The 18,616-nt window shown below is 31.8% G+C and overlaps 1 protein-coding gene across 1 annotated transcript; it reads left to right on the top strand.

Moving 5' to 3' along the window:
* The first annotated feature begins 14,653 nt into the window (after positions 1-14,653).
* On the top strand, positions 14,654-16,794 carry LOC146918324 (protein ASPARTIC PROTEASE IN GUARD CELL 1-like). The gene has a single exon (XM_085719965.1). The coding sequence runs from the start codon at positions 14,846-14,848 to the stop codon at positions 16,322-16,324; it is 1,479 nt and encodes a 492-aa protein (XP_085576091.1). The 5' UTR covers positions 14,654-14,845; the 3' UTR covers positions 16,325-16,794.
* The last annotated feature ends 1,822 nt before the right edge of the window (positions 16,795-18,616 follow it).

Below are 18,616 nucleotides of genomic sequence, written 5' to 3'. Positions count from 1 at the left end.
ATGTGATTTTTATTAGCATTGAAACATGTGATTTTTTTAAGAGTCTTGTCAACGAGTGTCTTAAGAGTACCTTTTAAGAATTCTTAATTAATAAATTATGGGTCATGTTAACTTGTGCCCTAAGGGCACAAGTTAAGAAACTAAAAATGAAAAAAGTAATGGAACCACCCCAAATTATCAAAAGTCTGGGGCATTACATTTTTCAAAGTAATATAGGCTCTCCTTGATTTTTCTTTCTTTTTGTGCGAAATATCCAGAACGTTATAGAGTGTCGGCTAGTAGATGCAATGGATGCAAGTTGTCATGTGATGTCATCTTAGCTGGTTTTGATGATGTCACCTCATTTCTTGTGTAGTACGATTAAAATGTTTTGGAGAATGTTCTGGTCTATGCTTCGCATCATTCTCGACAAAACAACTCTCGTTTTAAGTCCCATTTTTTTTTTTTGAGATTTTTTGGAAGAGATTAATAATGGTGAAAAACAATAAAATTAAATAAACTATCACTTATTTTTGTGATTTTTGGAATTTGTCCGAACAAAATTAGGGTACTACTATTATTTAGAAAAATTATATAAAGTGCTACTAAGGTACTCATTTACGAAATAAATATAGTTATCTTAGAACTTGTGTAGTCAAAGTTTTAAAAGAGTAAAAAAGGGGTGAGATCTACATTATCCTTTGATGAATTGAGGGTAATTTACCTTTAATGATAAGTAGGATTCGGTTATGGAACGAAGAAGACGAATATCATATGTTGAATGAAGGAGATGAAGAAGTTTGATGTTCTTGAGATGAAAATGATAAATGGATGTAAGAAAAAACCTACCGATGAGACCTACATTACCTCTTGATGAATTGAGGGTAATTAACTTCTAATGACGAGATAAGATTCAATTTCGGAACGAAGAAAAAGGAGATCACATGTTGAATGAAAAAGATGAATTTTTTATATGTTTTTAAGATGAAATGGTAACTAATTGTAAGAATTAAGATAAAGAAAGTATGATTTTTCTTTGATAGAAGTAAATTACCTCCAGTTCATTAAGTGATAGTATAGAAAGGATATGTTCACAGTTATACTAGTTAGCATAAACCAATTATTTAATAGCAGCCTCTCAGATAAATCTTAGCACATTATCTACTTGGCTAGTACTCCTACAAATTTGCAATTGTAAATGTTGGGAAATGGTACATATAGGCATAAGTAGATTCACTATAGCAATCTGGCTGGCATAAACCATGGAACCTGTTGATTTTTTTCTTTCTCATCCGATACCTCATTAGGAACTTTTTTTTTTGAGGGACCTCATTAGGAACTTGTATTCCTCCTCCACAATACACCATGTACTACCACCCATGGTTTGTTTGGCACCAAATGACCATCAGTTTATAACCCTTGTGAATCTCGCAAGACTCATCATCAATTGCAGCCACCAAATTTGTTCAGAAGGAACCAATAATATTTCTTTTTAGGCCCCTAATATATCTAAGACCTCATAAATACACGTCCGATAGTTCCATCAATTTTATAGGGACTATGGTATTAAAATCAAAACATGTTAAGCCAATCGGACTTAACATGACCTTCTCACAGGGCCGGCCCATAGCCCGTCGGCGGGGCTATGACACCGGGCCTCAATTTTTTTGGGCCCAAATTTTTTTTTTATATACAAGGCCATAAAAACGAGTTATATATGTTCAGTGTTGGAGAGATAACAAAGGATGCGCGGTGGTCCAGCGGTATTAATTTTGATTTGTAGCTTCTTGACATGAGTTCAAGTCCTGGCAGGCACCTTTTTTATAATAATGACATGAGTTCAAGTCCTGGCAGGCACCTTTTTTATAATAAATTAATTCTTTTATGACATGAGTTCAAGTCCTGGCAGGCACCTTTTTTATAATAAATTAATTCTTTTGTTGTTTTTTTATATATTTTTCCCATATAGGTCTGTCGTTTGTGCTAAAAAATTTATTTATTTTCAACATTAAACCCATTCCAAACCTTTTGTTTTTGTACCCCAATTTTTTAGACCATCATTTTTTTGTGCTTTCTTTTTTGGGGCCAATATCTTAAATTATAACGGGGTCTCTAAATTATTTAAGACGGCCCTGCCTTCTCATAGCGCACAATTTAATGGATATGGAACATAGCACCTTCTATAAATTCTCCAAATTAAAGTGTGCACTTCAGGAAGAACTTGTGCTCTCTATGTAGGACTATAGCCAAGTTTAGTGTCAAGAAAACATTTATGAGGAAAACATGAAATTTATCTACCCTTGCTTGGCTAGGATGGCTTGGTTAAACGTTTTCAAATTAAGAAATCCCATCCCTCATTTCAATTTGGGAACAAGCAAGTCTCTCCCACACCATCCCATGAATACCTTCGTTACGGTTCCCTCCTCCCCACCAAAAAGCATTAAGCATCCTCTTGTAGGAATTTTATTTAATTAATTTATTTTAAAGTATTATTATTTTTGTTAATTATTATAATCAAGAGTTTTCTTGACTAAGTCATATATGCACGTTTTTTCTACTCTTATTTTAACCGTTACAAGCACGACTAAATTGCATTTACTCTTGGTTATTATATTGTCTTCGGTTTCTATTTTCCACTTTAATAGGAACTTCTTGGTATGTGTACATATAGCATATTTATGTGGGTTGTGAAAGAGTGAGGAAGAGAGAATTTACACTAGCAGCCGTAGCCATACGTGAATAAACATTACATAGTAAATAATAGAAATCGCTCCCTTGAGCATCCAAGAGTAGTTCCCGAGACCTTGCTAATTCACGTGCGGTGCTAGCAAGATGTGATCGTTGTATCTGGGGAGTATTAGCTATGAGACCTATCGTATCGGGTAACCTATCCGGGGTGGCGAAATACTCTTAAGCCCGGTGCTTCGTGCACGCCTCGATCAATAATCGATAAGTTTACTTATTCTCTATTCTATTGTATTTAGTATTCTATTATTTTGATGCTAATATTTCTTGTTGTTTATTACCTTATAATAATTCTATGTCTCATTTTACCTACAATCTTAAGAGTCTTTTGCCTGGCATAGAATTATTGATATGAAGTAATTTTTATTTTGAGATTTGTTTATACCGTTCTCTCAAAAGTTTTGGATTTGTCTATAAGTTATGAATGAGAATTTTTATCCGTGGCATGTTGTGTTGATTTTAACCACCGGTTTCATTTCGGTTAACGTGAACCTTGTAAAATTGAAAGATGATTATTATAGCTGAATTTTTTTAAGACGAGCGAATGGTGATCTTGGTGTACAAGGGAATTGCAAATGAGTCTTTGATATCGTCGTGCAGGTTTTATCAATTTAATCTTACTTCTCATAGTTAAATATGATTTATTTGTGTAAATTATAAATGATATAAAGCTATATTGTGTTCAAATTTAAGCTGATATGAATTGGTGAATAATGACCCCTAATTTTGGTGGAATTCTAGCGCTATGTTTATTTACGCTTATGAATATGCTATGTGCTTCATTAATTTGATAATTATTTAAGTTAATATATGAGACTTGGATGATTCTTGAGCTTCCTAATGGTATAACTTTTACGATGAAATTGAAACATGTTCAAATTATGTGATTCATTTGATAACTTCATGGGTTAGCTTTATTTTAATCAACGCTTGTATATAATTTTGTTTTTGAGGTAACGCTTGTATATAACTTATTATGTTTGTTATGTGAATATCACATTGAAGGTGTTTTTCCATGGTTTTACGAATGATCTGTATGATTCACAAAATGTGGATGATTTTTAGTGGAGTTATTTTGTATTTAGTTTGTCATAATGATATTATTACATGCTTTATCCATGATCGGTATCTTCAAACTTTGTGATTATCAACTAGTATAAATCATGTTATAGTTTACCGGTCTTGATAATGAATTATTGTTTCAGAGAAATGCTTATTGTTGAATATGAGAAATTAATTGAAAATGATTTTGTCTCGGTATATCATTTTAAGCTAGCTTTTCAATTGGTTTGGGATTTGTGGTAGCTTTGATATTATAAGCGTATATTGAAATTATATTGTGATGCCAAATCACTATTAACTTATGCATTGCCTTTATAATATTGTGGATCTGTCACCTGTGATTTTATTCAATTTAAATATATTTTAATGTGGGGGCATGCATACAATCTTTGCGAATTGATTTTGCCGTGTGTACATTGATCAATATCATGATTTGAGAAATACTATTACTGTTTGAAATATAATGTAATTAATTATTATTTTTTAACAAATTAAGAAATTTATGGAGATGAATATATGATATGCATTAGTGAAACAAGTGTAATAGAGATGTCGTCGCTTAGAAATAATCTAAGTAGATATGAATATATTTTTCGTGGCACTTGTTAAACTCATGAGATATATATTGAGATACACCGTTAAATATTGGTGACATATTGTGGATTATCCATTGTATTAAAATAATACAATGATGTTTGATTTGTCTATGTGTGGATTTATTTTCCCCGATGTGGGGGGAGTCGTCACTTGAAAAAAAAAAAATAATTCAAGTAGATTTGAATAAAAATTCACATATGGATTTATATTTACCCAATGTGGGGGCGTTGTCGCTTGGAAGCATTTCAAGTAGACCCGTGCAATAAATCTAAATATAGATTTAATTTTCTCCTATGTGGGGGGTGTTGTGGCTTAGTATCTAACTAAGCAAACCTATGATAATATATCATGGATGATCGTTAATATATATGCGATGATCGAGAGACGTCTTAGTCAATGTATTATTTGTGATTTGTTGATACAAAGCTGTATAGTGAAAAATATATTTACATCGAAGGGGGATGAATTATGTCCAATACAAAAATTGAGAGTGATGGTAACCCAACATAAATTGTGAAAATTCGCAAGGTTATGTTCATATGGGTAAGAACAAGTCACTTGTCAATTTGATGAGACGCTATCCATTTTAATTTTGAGAGTTCATCCCTATGGTGTAGGATAGTGTATACTACGGCGTTGAAGGTTGAGTTTATAAACTCTTAATAAATCTATAACTCATATATTTGAGTGGTGTGCTTGATCGTGGTGTACACTTGATAGATTTACCTATATGAGTGTTGGAGGTGGGGCCGCCTCTATGAAAGCTTGGGCGGACTTTCTAGAGCCACTCATGAAATCCGGGCATAGGTGCAAGGCCAAAATGCACCACACCGCGTTGAACAAACTTTGGACGAGAGATCAATGTGAGTGATGAGGTCACCGATTCACATACGGAATGAGGTTCATAGAGGTTATAATCTCACCGACATTCTAGTGGGTCAAATTTCATTTGCTCTATGTGCTAGTTCATAGTCCAAAAGACACTAGTGCTTATGCATTGATTTTTCACGCTCTTGGGAACACCTAAAACTTTAAAATAAATTGTGGGGGATTGTAGGAATTTTATTTAATTAATTTATTTTAAAGTATTATTATTTTTGTTAATTATTATAATCAAGAGTTTTCTTGACTAAGTCATATATGCACGTTTTTTCTACTCTTATTTTAACCGTTACAAGCACGACTAAATTGCATTTACTCTTGGTTATTATATTGTCTTCGGTTTCTATTTTCCACTTTAATAGGAACTTCTTGGTATGTGTACATATAGCATATTTATGTGGGTTGTGAAAGAGTGAGGAAGAGAGAATTTACACTAGCAGCCGTAGCCATACGTGAATAAACATTACATAGTAAATAATAGAAATCAGTTCCCTTGAGCATCCAAGAGTAGTTCCCGAGACCTTGCTAATTCACGTGCGGTGCTAGCAAGATGTGACCGTTGTATCTGGGGAGTATTAGCTATGAGACCTATCGCATCGGGTAACCTATCCGGGGTGGCGAAATACTCTTAAGCCCGGTGCTTCGTGCACGCCTCGGTCAATAATCGATAAGTTTACTTATTCTCTATTCTATTGTATTTAGTATTCTATTATTTTGATGCTAATATTTCTTGTTGTTTATTACCTTATAATAATTCTATGTCTCATTTTACCTACATATGTCATCAACAATAAAACTAGGAATAAGAAAAAAATACTTATGATATAAGAACGAATAGATTGTAGTGCCGACTTTATTATGACTTCCTTATCCGTTTTAGACAACGCCCTATCCACGAGTTTATTTTCCTCAATATCATATCCCTAATATAAAAGTCGTCTTGTTGCTCCTCCCAACCATTGAGGGTAACTCAAGGTAGGTAACAATTCTCAACATGTGACGAACACCAAAAATATTTGTGGCGTTAGAAAATTTCTTTGTGGAGTCCTCTACATAGATATCTATAATTATAATAGTTTTTATAATGTAAACATTATGTAAAAATTGTGACTTACACTAACAATTATATTTTAACATTTTAAAATGGTGATTTTCTTATATATTGAAAAGAGTAGCTTCTCCGTTAAATAAAGTAGAATTGTATCCTCATGAGCTTAGCTCAGTTGGTAGGGAATATTGCATATTATAGGCTTAGTTGGTAGGGATATTGTATATTATATGCGGGGGTCGGGGTTCGAACTCGGACACCCCACTTCTCCACATTTAAAATATGTGAGCTTTAACAACTAAACTACTTGACAAAAAAAGAGTAGAATAGTAGTTTGTGTTTTCTAAAAATAGTTCTAATATATATTGATATATTGAGATTACAATTACAAGCACACATCGTAGACATCTATCATAATAATTGAAACAAACGACCGGTGAACATGATCAAATATAATGTGGACGTATCCTTTTTAACATTTTTTTTTGAACAAGGTATCCTTTTTAACATTAATTTTATCCTGAGTGCGATATTTGTATTAGAGACTCTTAGGGGCTATTCATGCTTAGAAAATCAAATTATTTCTATACCACCGCTACCGGTCATGAAGCTCAAACCATAGACTTGCTGAAATATATCAAAGTGGTCGTTTGTTAGAAAACAACTAAATATGATTGCTCATAGTATAACTTGAGCATTCTCATCTCACCATAGGCCCCGTATTTTCAATATTGTATCTATATTTTATACTTCCTTCGGTATTATTTATAAGAGACATTTAAATCTACAAAAATTAATGTATATGGTCTAAATTATGAATCTAATACATTAATTTTTGTTGACTCAATACATTTTATAAATAAGACTAGATGAAGTATTTGAAATGAGTTAACTTTGCCTTGCAAAAGAAAAAACAAAAGGGTCATGTTAACTTGTGCCCTTAGGGCACATGTTAAGCAACCCAAAAGTAGAAATTGTTTCTTAAATTTTATGCATTCAATTAGTTAAAAGTCAAAAAGTTAAATTCAAATACATTAATTACAACAAAACATTTCTATTTTTACTTCTTAACTTGTGCCTTGAGGGCACAAGTTAACATTAGCCAAAACAAAAACTTATCTAAATGACTTAATATCTATATCGAAAATTGGGTGTTTAGTTTTTCTAGAAATAGACTTGGACCAATGGTGGTTGCATGACATAAATATGCAATCTTTATGACATAGCCATCATTCATAAATAAAATGATATGCAGCCCAACATTATCCTCAGTTGTACGTAAGACCAAAGTTTCTATAGAAAAATAAATTGTATGATCACCAAAGTCACAGTGTATGTTTTTCTTTTAATTTTTCGGTAAATTAATGTTGATAAATATTTACAGATAGAAATCAATTTTCTTCTTTACTCTCATAATTTTAAGAGTGGTGATACTTTACAATGGCAACCAAACAGTGTACTTGTAACTCAATATCTGAATATTTAAAGGCGCGTCTACGGTGGGAGACCTTGATAGGTCTCCTACCGGTGAGAGACCTCATTTTTTTGTTTTTTTTTTTGCAAAATGAATGGAGCCATTGGATTAAATCCAATGGTTGAGTAAAAAAGGACAAAAATGATGCTTTTGTTATTTCATTCTTAAATTAGGGGTATTTTGGTAAAAGCGATAATAAATTTAAAATATTAAAATAATTTACCGGAATTTTTCGAAAAAAATTGAATAATTTTTTAAAATTGAAATTTTCGTAAAAAAATGAAATAATATATCCAGATTTTTCGAAAAAAATGAAATAATTTTTTAAAATTTAAATTTTCGTAAAAAAAATGAAATAATATATCCAGATTTTTTGAAAAAAATGAAATAATTTTTTAAAATTGAAATTTTCGTAAAAAAAATGAAATAATATATCCAGATTTTTCGAAAAAAATGAAATAATTTTTTAAAATTGAAATTTTCGTAAAAAAATGAAATAATATATCCAGATTTTTCAAAAAAAAATGAAATAATTTTTTAAAATTGAAATTTTGGTTAAAAAATGAAATAATATATCCAGATTTTTCGAAAAAAATAAAATAATATATTTTCAAAAAAAAACAGATTTTTTAATGATTTTCAAAATTATATATTCCATTTTTTTTCATTTTTCAAAAAATTATATAAATTTCCATTTTTTTCATTTTTTGCAAGGAAAAAAAAAAGGAGGTCTCTCACCGGTAGGAGACCTATCAAGGTCTCCCACCGTAGCCTTTGCCATATTTAAATAGCATGTTGTGATTGTATTTACCTAAATGTACAAAACCTGACAAAGTAAACTTTTGCCCTTATCTAAGATAAAATAAATGTGAGCTGTGATCCAATACAATATGATGCTTTCATATGTATATATCTGTGTGGGATTGCTCTAAAGAGTCACCTAATTTAACGTCTCTTGTACGAGTAAATCACTGATTCGGTCAATGTCTTTGTACTAAATTTTTAAACTGGTCAATAACTCTATTAATAACTCAAAATGGTCCCTGTCTTTGTCAAACGTTTTTTAAATTGGTCAGCCGACTCTATTACTTGTTTTGTATTTTGAGTGTTAATGACTCAATGTCTTTTGGATATTATTTGATGATTAATGACATAATGCATTTTGACGTTAATGGCTTAAAATACAAAAGAATTAATAGAGTCGGGGACCAATCTGATTTTTTTTTAACAAAGACAAAACCATTTTGAATTATTAATACAATCGAGACCAATTTAATAATTTGTTACAAAGACGAGACCAATTTAGTGATTTACTACTTCTATTTTCTAACCTACCTACTTTTAACCTCTGTGGTCCTTCATTTTCCATTTGAGTAAATTATCACTCTCATTGTCTATTATTAAAGACGTAAAAATCTCTTACCACTTAAATAACTTATTAATAATAAATCTCATGTTATCTTAAAAATATACACTTAACATTAAAATGAAACTAAATCTAGTACTGCAAGTACATAATAACTTTTACATAAAAGCCACCACCAACCATAGTGCAAAATATTATGATCATCAGAGCTACCGCTGCTCTATGCACATCTAACTGTCACATAAGAAAATTCACCGTGGCCTACTTACTCATTTGAGTTTTAAATCTAAAACTCCTAAAATTAAAATTACTTTGCGTCCTTCTTTCTTACTTCTATAATAATCGATCTACAACTTTTAAAATTTGTCTTCTCTCGATCAACATAAAGACTACTAATTCATATAATCGATCCGTCTATCTCTCGAGAAGTCACTTGATTGCAAAGTCCGTCCTACAACTTTGATGAATTCGGTTCAAGACTCGGGTGAGAGAGGAGTTCATATGATTGATTCTATTATCTACTAGCAGATGATTCAATCAAAGATAGAACAAAATTTCGGATGAAGTATAAAAAAATTGTTAACATTTAAATGATTCGAACTTAAAATTTAAAGAAGAGCATACTCCTAATTTTTAAACCTTCACCACAAACCAAACCTTGAGGTTTTCAAGTACTATAATTAAGTTATAGTAACAAGAAAGAGTAATAAAAATGTTGCTACCTTCCCCTCAAAACATAAAAATAATTATTGCTATCATACAAGCTTTTAACTCCTAGCAGTCTAATTTCACTTTCCTCATCAAGCATTTCTTGAGAGTAAATTAAACGATCTTCCCCTAAGGTAAAAGCATAAAAATAGTGGGAAATTAATGAAATAATTATATTACGTAACAAACTTTAACAATTTCAGTTTGATGGCATGTGAATTGGACAATGACATAGTAACAAATAATCCTATTGTGTACGATAATAAAATATCATGCTGTTATATAGATAAATCTAAAATTGGGAAATTTTAAATGGACAAAAAGTGAATTGCAGTTATCTGCCAAAAGAAAGTGAATTGCATTGAGATAGATGTGAATGTATATTACTTTTATTTTATAGGGAGTGAAATATACTGAATTATTAATAAAACAAATTTCACAAGCAAAGACTTCCTTGTGAATGTAACAAAAATAAAAAGGCTTCTTGTGAAATTGTTATATATTCGTTAAAGAATTAAAGTCACAAATCATAAGAGTTAGTATATGCAGTTGCACATAGAAAATATCTAATTCAAAAGTAAAAATTTTTAACATTATTTATACTTATTAACAACACTTAAATGAAATGACATAAATCACTTCTAATTTAATCAATGTTCTATCTTTGAAATTGAATTTGGGTATGCAACAAGTTAAAATTCTTAGAAAATGTTTGGTTATTGAGTTTCGTAAATAGGGATGGCAATTGGACCCGGACGCGATGCGTACCCGCAAAAAATACCCACAATGGGTAGGATAAAATTCCGCTTTTATGGATTCGGGCTTGAGTCCGGGTATTACCCGCAAATTTAAATGAGTATGGATACGGGTAAGGGTACTATAATACGGCACGCCCCGCAACCCCCATATACATGTTCATATAATATGATAAATAGTAATTTATTTATTTTGTGTATATTTAATTAATTTATTTAGCTATTTAAGCCTAAACTTAAACCTAAAAACTTCTTAATACAAGAATCGATCCCTCCTTCGGCATACAATTTTTTAATGATGTTTTGAATGTTTTTTATTTTGTTAAATACTAGGATTCGTACTATTTTATGAGTTGATTTGAAAAAATTTGAATAATTTTATTTCAATTGTGATATACTTATTGTCTTTTCATAGTTAAAATGCGAGTATGGACACTAAGGTACTCATAGGATATGGGGAAGGGTACTAAAGTTGTTGCCCACTACCTATAGTGTACCCATTGACATCGGTATTCCTAAAGCTCCAAGGATTAATTTTAACCTTCTTATGTGAGTGCTTTCATTTCTTTCAATTATTTCATTGATTAACCTCTTGAATTTTAATTTTATCTTAAAAAAATGCTAAATATGTTTTTAGTTCTTACATTTTGCATCTCTTTGAAGAATAGTCCCTACATTTCATTAAATATTTTTAAAATCCTCACATTTTATCTCCATTGTCAAAATTAGTTAGTGTTTCTAATTCTCGACGGAATGTTGATGTGGCGGTTAGTGGGTCCCAATTATTTTAAGGTTAAATATGTTTTTGGTCGTTACATTTTGCGTGACTTTGTAAAATAGTCATGTTCATAGTTAAAATGCGAGTATGGACACTAAAGTACCCATATGATATGAGGAAGATACTAAAGTTGTTGCCCACTACTTATAGGGTACCCATTGCCATCGGTATTCGTAAAGCTCCAAGGATTAATTTTAACCTTTTTATGTGAGTGCTTTCATTTCTTTCAATTATTTCATTGATTAACCTCTTGAGTTTTAATTTTATGTTAAAAAAAAGGGTTAAACATATTTTTAGTCACCGACATTTTGCGTCCCTTTGAAGAATAGTCCTTACATTTCATTAAATGTTTTTAAATCCTCACATTTTATCTCTTATGAAAATTAGTCATTGCCGTTATTTCTCTAACGGAATGTTGATGTGGCAGTTAGTGGGTCCCAATTATTTTAAGGTTAAATAAGTTTTTGGTCCATAAATTTTGCGTGACTTTGAAAAATAGTCCTTACATTTCAATAAATGTTTTTAAAATCCCTAAAATAATAAGGATTATTCTTCAAAGTCAAGCAAAATGTAGGGATCAAATACATATTTAACCCTAAAATAATTGGGATCCACTACCTCGCGATTCGGCATTTCGTTAGAGAATTAACAGCAGGGGACTAATTTTGATAACGAAAATAAAATGTGAGGATTTTAAAAACATTTAATAAAATGTAGGGACTATTCTTCAAAGGGACGCAAAATGTAATGACTAAAAATATATTTAACCCTTTTAAAATTAATTTAAAAGTTGAAATAATCTTCTTAAAATCAATTTTATATTGCTAATGCAACGTTTCTAAACTCTTAAAATTGAATAATCTTCTTTGAAGAGAAAACAGAGATAAAATGAAACAACAAAAATTTAGATTAGAGTAAAACAATTGTACATAATATACAATTGTACTTTATTTTACATTCTCCTTGTATTCTTAACCTCAACTACCAAAGCTTAAAAAATGAATGTTCAAAACTATAAAGGCTCTGTTTGATAAAAATAGTGGATAGCCGATAAGCTAGCCGATAGCTTTTACCGATAAGCTAGGCGATGACCGATGATTGATAAGCTAGCTAAAGTGTTTGGTAAAATAGCGGTTGAACTAGCCGATAAATGTAAAATTACATAAAAGGACATTATTAATTCATATAAAATTTATACTAAGATATTTGATAATTTAAATATTTTAAATTTAATAAATGTTTGTATTTTATTAAATTATTTTTTTCGGTAAAAATTTATTTTCAATTTCTTTCGATTCGGTTTCAGTTATTATACATTAATAAAAAAACTAAAGTTTACGAATTTATTCTAAGAATAAAATAAAAAATAATCAATTCATAAGATTAAAAAAATTGTTAAAAAACGAAGGATAAAACAAACAAAAAAACATACGTTACCAAATCGTTAAATAGTATTAATTTATAGGAGTATAAATTTTATATGAATTTACACGTTACCAAAAAAAATATAAAAAAAATTATAATGTTATAATGTTTAGACGTAACAATAAAAAATTTGCATCTTTGTAAACAAAACAAAAAAAGACGAAACAATAAAACTAAATGTGAGTCTTTAAAAAAAATTAAAACTAGACGTGAGACAAGTTTAATATAAGTCTTTTTGACTTGGTGTGCATAAAGAGAGAACTGTAGAGGAGATGAGGAGGTTAGGTTGGGAGGTCGGAGGAGGTGGGTGGGAGTGGAGACGTAGATTATTAGCTTGGGAGGAGGAGAGTGTGGGGGAATGTTATGTTATGATTCATAATGTTGTTTTGCGGGATACATCTTGTGATACTTGGCGGTGGTTACTTGACCCGATTCATGGTTACACGGTTAGAGGGACATATCACTTCCTTACTTCTCCTGGAGCCGGTGTTGATAGACCGCATGTTGATGAGGTTTGGCATACTTGTATTCCTTCGAAGGTCTCTCTGTTTGTGTGGCGCCTCCTTCGTGACGGATTGCCTACTAAAAATAATACGTTAAGGAGGGGAGTTATACAAGCAACGGATACGGATTGTACAACGGGTTGTGGGGAATTGGAAACGGTTACTCATTTGTTTTTAGGGTGCGACACTTACGGTTCCCTTTGGTCATATGTGTTGCATTGGTTAGGTATTTCCTCGAGTTCTTCATGGAGATTTACGTCATCATTTTGTGCGGTTTACTCATCAGCCTGGTTTGCCTAGATCCTCTTACCTGTATCTTCGGCTAATTTGGTTTGCATCGGTTTGGGTGATTTGGAAAGAAAGAAATAACCGTGTTTTCAATAATGTGGCTCGGGCGTTGAGGTGATTTTAGAGAAGGTTAAGCTAAATTCTTTTTTGTGGTTGAAGTCTAAACGAGGTTGTATTCCCCTATAGCTATCATGAATGGTGGAAACACCCACTTTGTTGTATGGGGATATGTTAGTTCTATTTTTTCATTTTGGTTACCCGACATTGTAAAAACTCTTGTTTGATCCTTTCTTTGCACTCCTTGTGCGGGGGGGTCTTTTGTGAATATATATATACACCATTTTAGTTTGTTCAAAAAAAATATAAAAGGCAAAGAATTTAACGGAACCAAAAAAAATTAACGAACCATATACAATTAAATGCCTTCAAAGGAATATAAAATGAAAAAAAAAAGTAGCTCTTAAATTTGCCTGCATTAAAAACATATATATTTTACTTGAAATTATAAAGGGTAAAACAAGATTTTAGATTAAATAATAAGGGTAAAATTGGAAAAAATAATGAGAAGCTAAAAGCTATAAGCTCAAACGCTACTTGAAGTAGCTTCGAAAAATAGCTTATAAGCTCCGAAATAAGCTATAAGCTCGTTGTAAAAAGTGTTACCAAACGAGTTTTTTTGTCAAACGAGCTTATAAGCTAAAAACTAAAAGCTATAAGCTCATTTTAATGGCTTACCAAACAGACCCTTCCATTTATGTTTCATCTATGTTTCTGAGCATCTATGTTTCTGAGCATCTACGAATAAATCCCTCTTTTTTAAGCATGCAGATAAAAACAAAATTACCAATCAATTAATCTTCTATTTTTTCACAAAGCATTAAACTAATAGACTATCCAGTCACTATTATAAGCAAAATTTTACATTTTAGATTCATTCATTAAATGATGTATGTGGTCTATAATAAAGACTATATACATCATTAATTGAATGAATTTAAAATGCAAAGTTTTACTTATAATAAGAACCGGAGTGTGTAGAGTACTTTTTACCGTATTCTAAAATTAGCTACACTACCACTATTCACCAAACTCCTTTTCCCTCACTTTAACACCTTCATCTACCAACCAACAAATCAATAGATCCAATCCCTTTCTCTCTCTATTTTTCAAACCAATAAATCAAGCACTCAACTCCACACTCCCTCACTCACTTTACTTTCCCTACAACCAAAAAAATGGCTTCCAAAAAAGCACTTATTTCCTTCAACTTATCACTTCTCATTACAACAATCTATCTTCTTCCATCTCCAACTTCCTCATCTAGAATCATTACTCCTTCACACACTTCCCTTCTTGATATCTCTTCCTCAATTCACCAAACCAAAAAAGTCCTTAATTTTAACCCTAATAACAATAATCTTCTTGAAGAAACCCTAAACGAAAAATCCATTTTTTCAAACTCTTCATCTTTCTCAATTCTCATACATCCAAGAGAAAATCTCATCAATGAAAACCACAAAGACTATACCAAACTTATGCAAGCTAGACTCACTCGTGACTCAGCTCGAGTTGACTCACTCACTACAAAACTCATACTTTCTCTAAACAACCTCAAGAAAACCGATCTCCACCCGGTTCAAACCGAGCTTCAACAAGAAGATCTCTCTACACCAGTCTCCTCCGGTTCTGGCTCCGGCTCCGGCGAGTATTTCTCCAGACTAGGTATAGGCCAACCACCAAAACCCTACTACATGGTTCTTGACACAGGTAGTGACGTAAACTGGATCCAATGCAAACCATGCACAGAATGTTACCAACAAACTGACCCAATATACGACCCAACTTCCTCATCAACCTATCAACCCGTGGCCTGTGAAGCAGAACAATGTCAATCACTCGAACTTTCTGGTTGTCGTGATGGTAAATGTCAATACCAAGTTTCTTACGGTGATGGCTCATTCACTGTAGGAGAATATAGCACTGAAACAGTCTCTTTTGGAAACTCCGGGTCAGTGAACCGTGTTGCTATCGGTTGTGGCCATGACAACGAAGGTTTATTCGTCGGTGCAGCTGGTTTACTCGGACTCGGTGGTGGGTCGCAATCTTTGATCTCACAGATCAAAGCTTCATCGTTTTCTTACTGTTTAGTTGATCGTAACTCGGGAAAATCGTCAACTCTTGAGTTTAACTCGGTTCAACCCGGTGATTCAGTACTTGCACCGATGCTCAAGAATCAGAGAGTTAATACGTTTTATTTTGTTCAACTCACTGGTATAAGTGTTGGTGGGCAGATGGTTGCTGTTCCGGCGGCGGCGGGCGATGGTTCTGGAAGTGGTGGGATTATTGTTGACTCTGGAACCGCCATAACGCGGTTACAGAGTCAACTTTATAACTCAGTTCGCGACGAGTTTAAAAGAATGACTCAGAATTTACGTTCTGCTGAGAATTTTGCATTGTTTGATACTTGTTATGATTTGTCAAATTTGCAAAGTGTTAGGGTTCCAACTGTGGCTTTTCATTTTGGTGAGAATAAGGTTTGGAGTTTGCCGGCGAAGAATTACTTGATTCCGGTGGATTCTGCCGGAAAGTTTTGCTTTGCTTTTGCTCCGACGAGTTCTTCATTGTCTATTATTGGAAATGTTCAACAACAAGGGACTCGTGTTACTTTTAATCTTGCTAATAATTTAGTAGGATTCTCAAATGATAAGTGCTAGATTTGGACTCCGAGTCAGAAAACCCCGCATTCATGTGTTCGAGGTCATTGGTGATCGTCTTATCTTGATCGTTTGATCTTGATAGAACGATCGGTAATGTTTCGGATATGTGAATGCGGGGAATGATGACTCCAAGGGAGTTGGGTCACTAGATTTGTAGTAATTGTTTATTAAGTATTTAACCCCCACATCTTGAATATAATAATGTTACTATTATCATAAATTATTATAAAGTTGGAGGGGGAAATTTAAATACTTATAGTATAGGTTTTACTAGATTGTTATAATTATGGCTTAATTTGTAAGTTTAGTGAAAAGTATAAAGGAAAAACAAAAGGGCATTGGTTGAATTGTTTGTTTGGGTGGTAAAAGACATGTACCCAAATAAATTTTTTGCCTTTGAATTGTATGGTTTATAAATTAGCAGTTTTTATAATGATTTATTTATAAAATTAGTGTTGTTTGGTTAAGTTTTATTTTGAAAAATGATATTTTATATATAGTAAATGTCTTGACTTGGGTAAATATATTGTTCAAGTCTTTGTGGTTGTAAGATTTAAATTTTAGATAGAAGGATAAAGGGCATGCTAGCATTGATTGAATTTTTTGGGTGGTAAAAGGGTCCTACCCAAATAAATTTTGCCTTTAGATTGTGTAGCTTATAAATTAGTGGTGATTGGTTAAATCTTATATTGAATTTTTGTTGTTAATTTTGTATATTTTGAATGGCTTGATTTGCAAATTAGTTCAAGACTAGGGTCATTTTAGTTTTTTAAGATTGGAGAATAGTTTAAGTGGTTTCATTTCATGATTTGTAAGTTTGTGGTGATATATATTGTTGTTAAGGGTTGCATGTATGCCACGTGGTAAACAAGACGACAATGATATGAGATTAAACTTCACATGGGTTATTATGTTACTATACTACTATTGGTTCTGTTTTATTTTAAATAAACAAAAGGGGATGATGGATATTTGTCTTCATCGTTTGCATATGTAGTTGATTTTTATGCAAAAGAAAAAGATTTATAATGCTACTATTTCAAAACCAAACAATAGTATGATTTAGACTTGATTATTATTAATAAGTAAATGTTCTTGATGATTTAACAATTATGATTAATTTTTATTGCAAAAAATTTTCTGTCTTATGGAAAGAAGAAAAAAAAACTAATTTTTTTATAACGTCGTATGATTTATGTAATCGATTCCATTCAACAACAAATTTACATGCATTCACGCAGCTGATACATTCGTAATAGTTGAATCGAGTTTGAAAGTTTCAAAATTAAAGACATCTTTTTTAAGAGTTTAAAATCACAGGATGAGTGTAATTGAGTCCTACAGTAACAAATGATAGTAGTCCGATCAAAATAAATAACTGATGTTTTATCATATGAAACAAGTTAAAATCTAAATCGTCTAATCTTAAATTAATCAATGATGTTTATTACAGCTTTTGTTGAAACTTTAGAGGAGGGAAACCTGACCTATTTATTACGGAAGCATCGTGAATGCCTTAAATTTATGATTTTTTTTTTGTTGAAAGAAGCCTTAAATTTAGGGGAATTAATCACTTTAGTCCCTAAATGCGAGATAAATTGCAAAACAGTCCCCGAATGTAGACTTTGTTAGTCAATTTAGTCTCTCGAATACAGACTCCGTTAGTCAATTTAGTCCCGAATGTAGACTTCGTTAGTCACTTTAGTCCCCGAAATTGACCATGCGATCGTTTTGCATATTATCCGCATTCTGTTAAATTGACGAATCGTTCCCTATTCGAAACTAAAGTGACTAATTCCTCCTTAAATTTATGAATAGAAACTCACTTGTGATATCATATAGGGGGTACGACGGTGGGTCCCATCAATAAATAGTAGGGTACGTGTAGTAACCTTGATTGTCGGCAAAATAATGCATTGATTCACGGATGGATGTATGAAAGTAAAAAAGTTGACTAGTTTGGTTTGATAGTTAAGTTTTCTTCTAGCTGGAAGCCAATACCATTCCCAATTCCCAAATCCAAGAACACACAGTATATGTTCCAAATTCATTCAATAATGACAAAAGGGATTGATTTAACAACAAAAAATGACAAAAGGAATTAAAAGAATTTTATTAATATAGATTTGTAGTGCGTATTTAAACTGATTTGAGCAAAAAAAATAAAGAATTGAAGGACGTGGTTGAAATTTGGAGGAAAGAGTAAAATATTAGTCTAACAATCAATTGTTAATATTTGTAATTACATAAAAACCTCAGTCTTTTTTTTTTTGAAGGAAATAAAAACCT

This window comes from Medicago sativa, chromosome 6, assembly GCF_051527215.1.
Source record: "Medicago sativa cultivar Bolivia chromosome 6, Bolivia_mono, whole genome shotgun sequence".
NCBI lineage: Eukaryota > Viridiplantae > Streptophyta > Magnoliopsida > Fabales > Fabaceae > Medicago > Medicago sativa.
Note: the sequence above shows the minus strand (reverse complement) of the source record. Positions and strands in the feature narration are given on the sequence as shown.

Bases quoted from the DNA above. Each gene is read 5' to 3' on its own strand.
- LOC146918324 (XM_085719965.1), top strand. From the start codon at position 14,846: ATGGCTTCCAAAAAAGCACTTATTTCCTTCAACTTATCACTTCTCATT.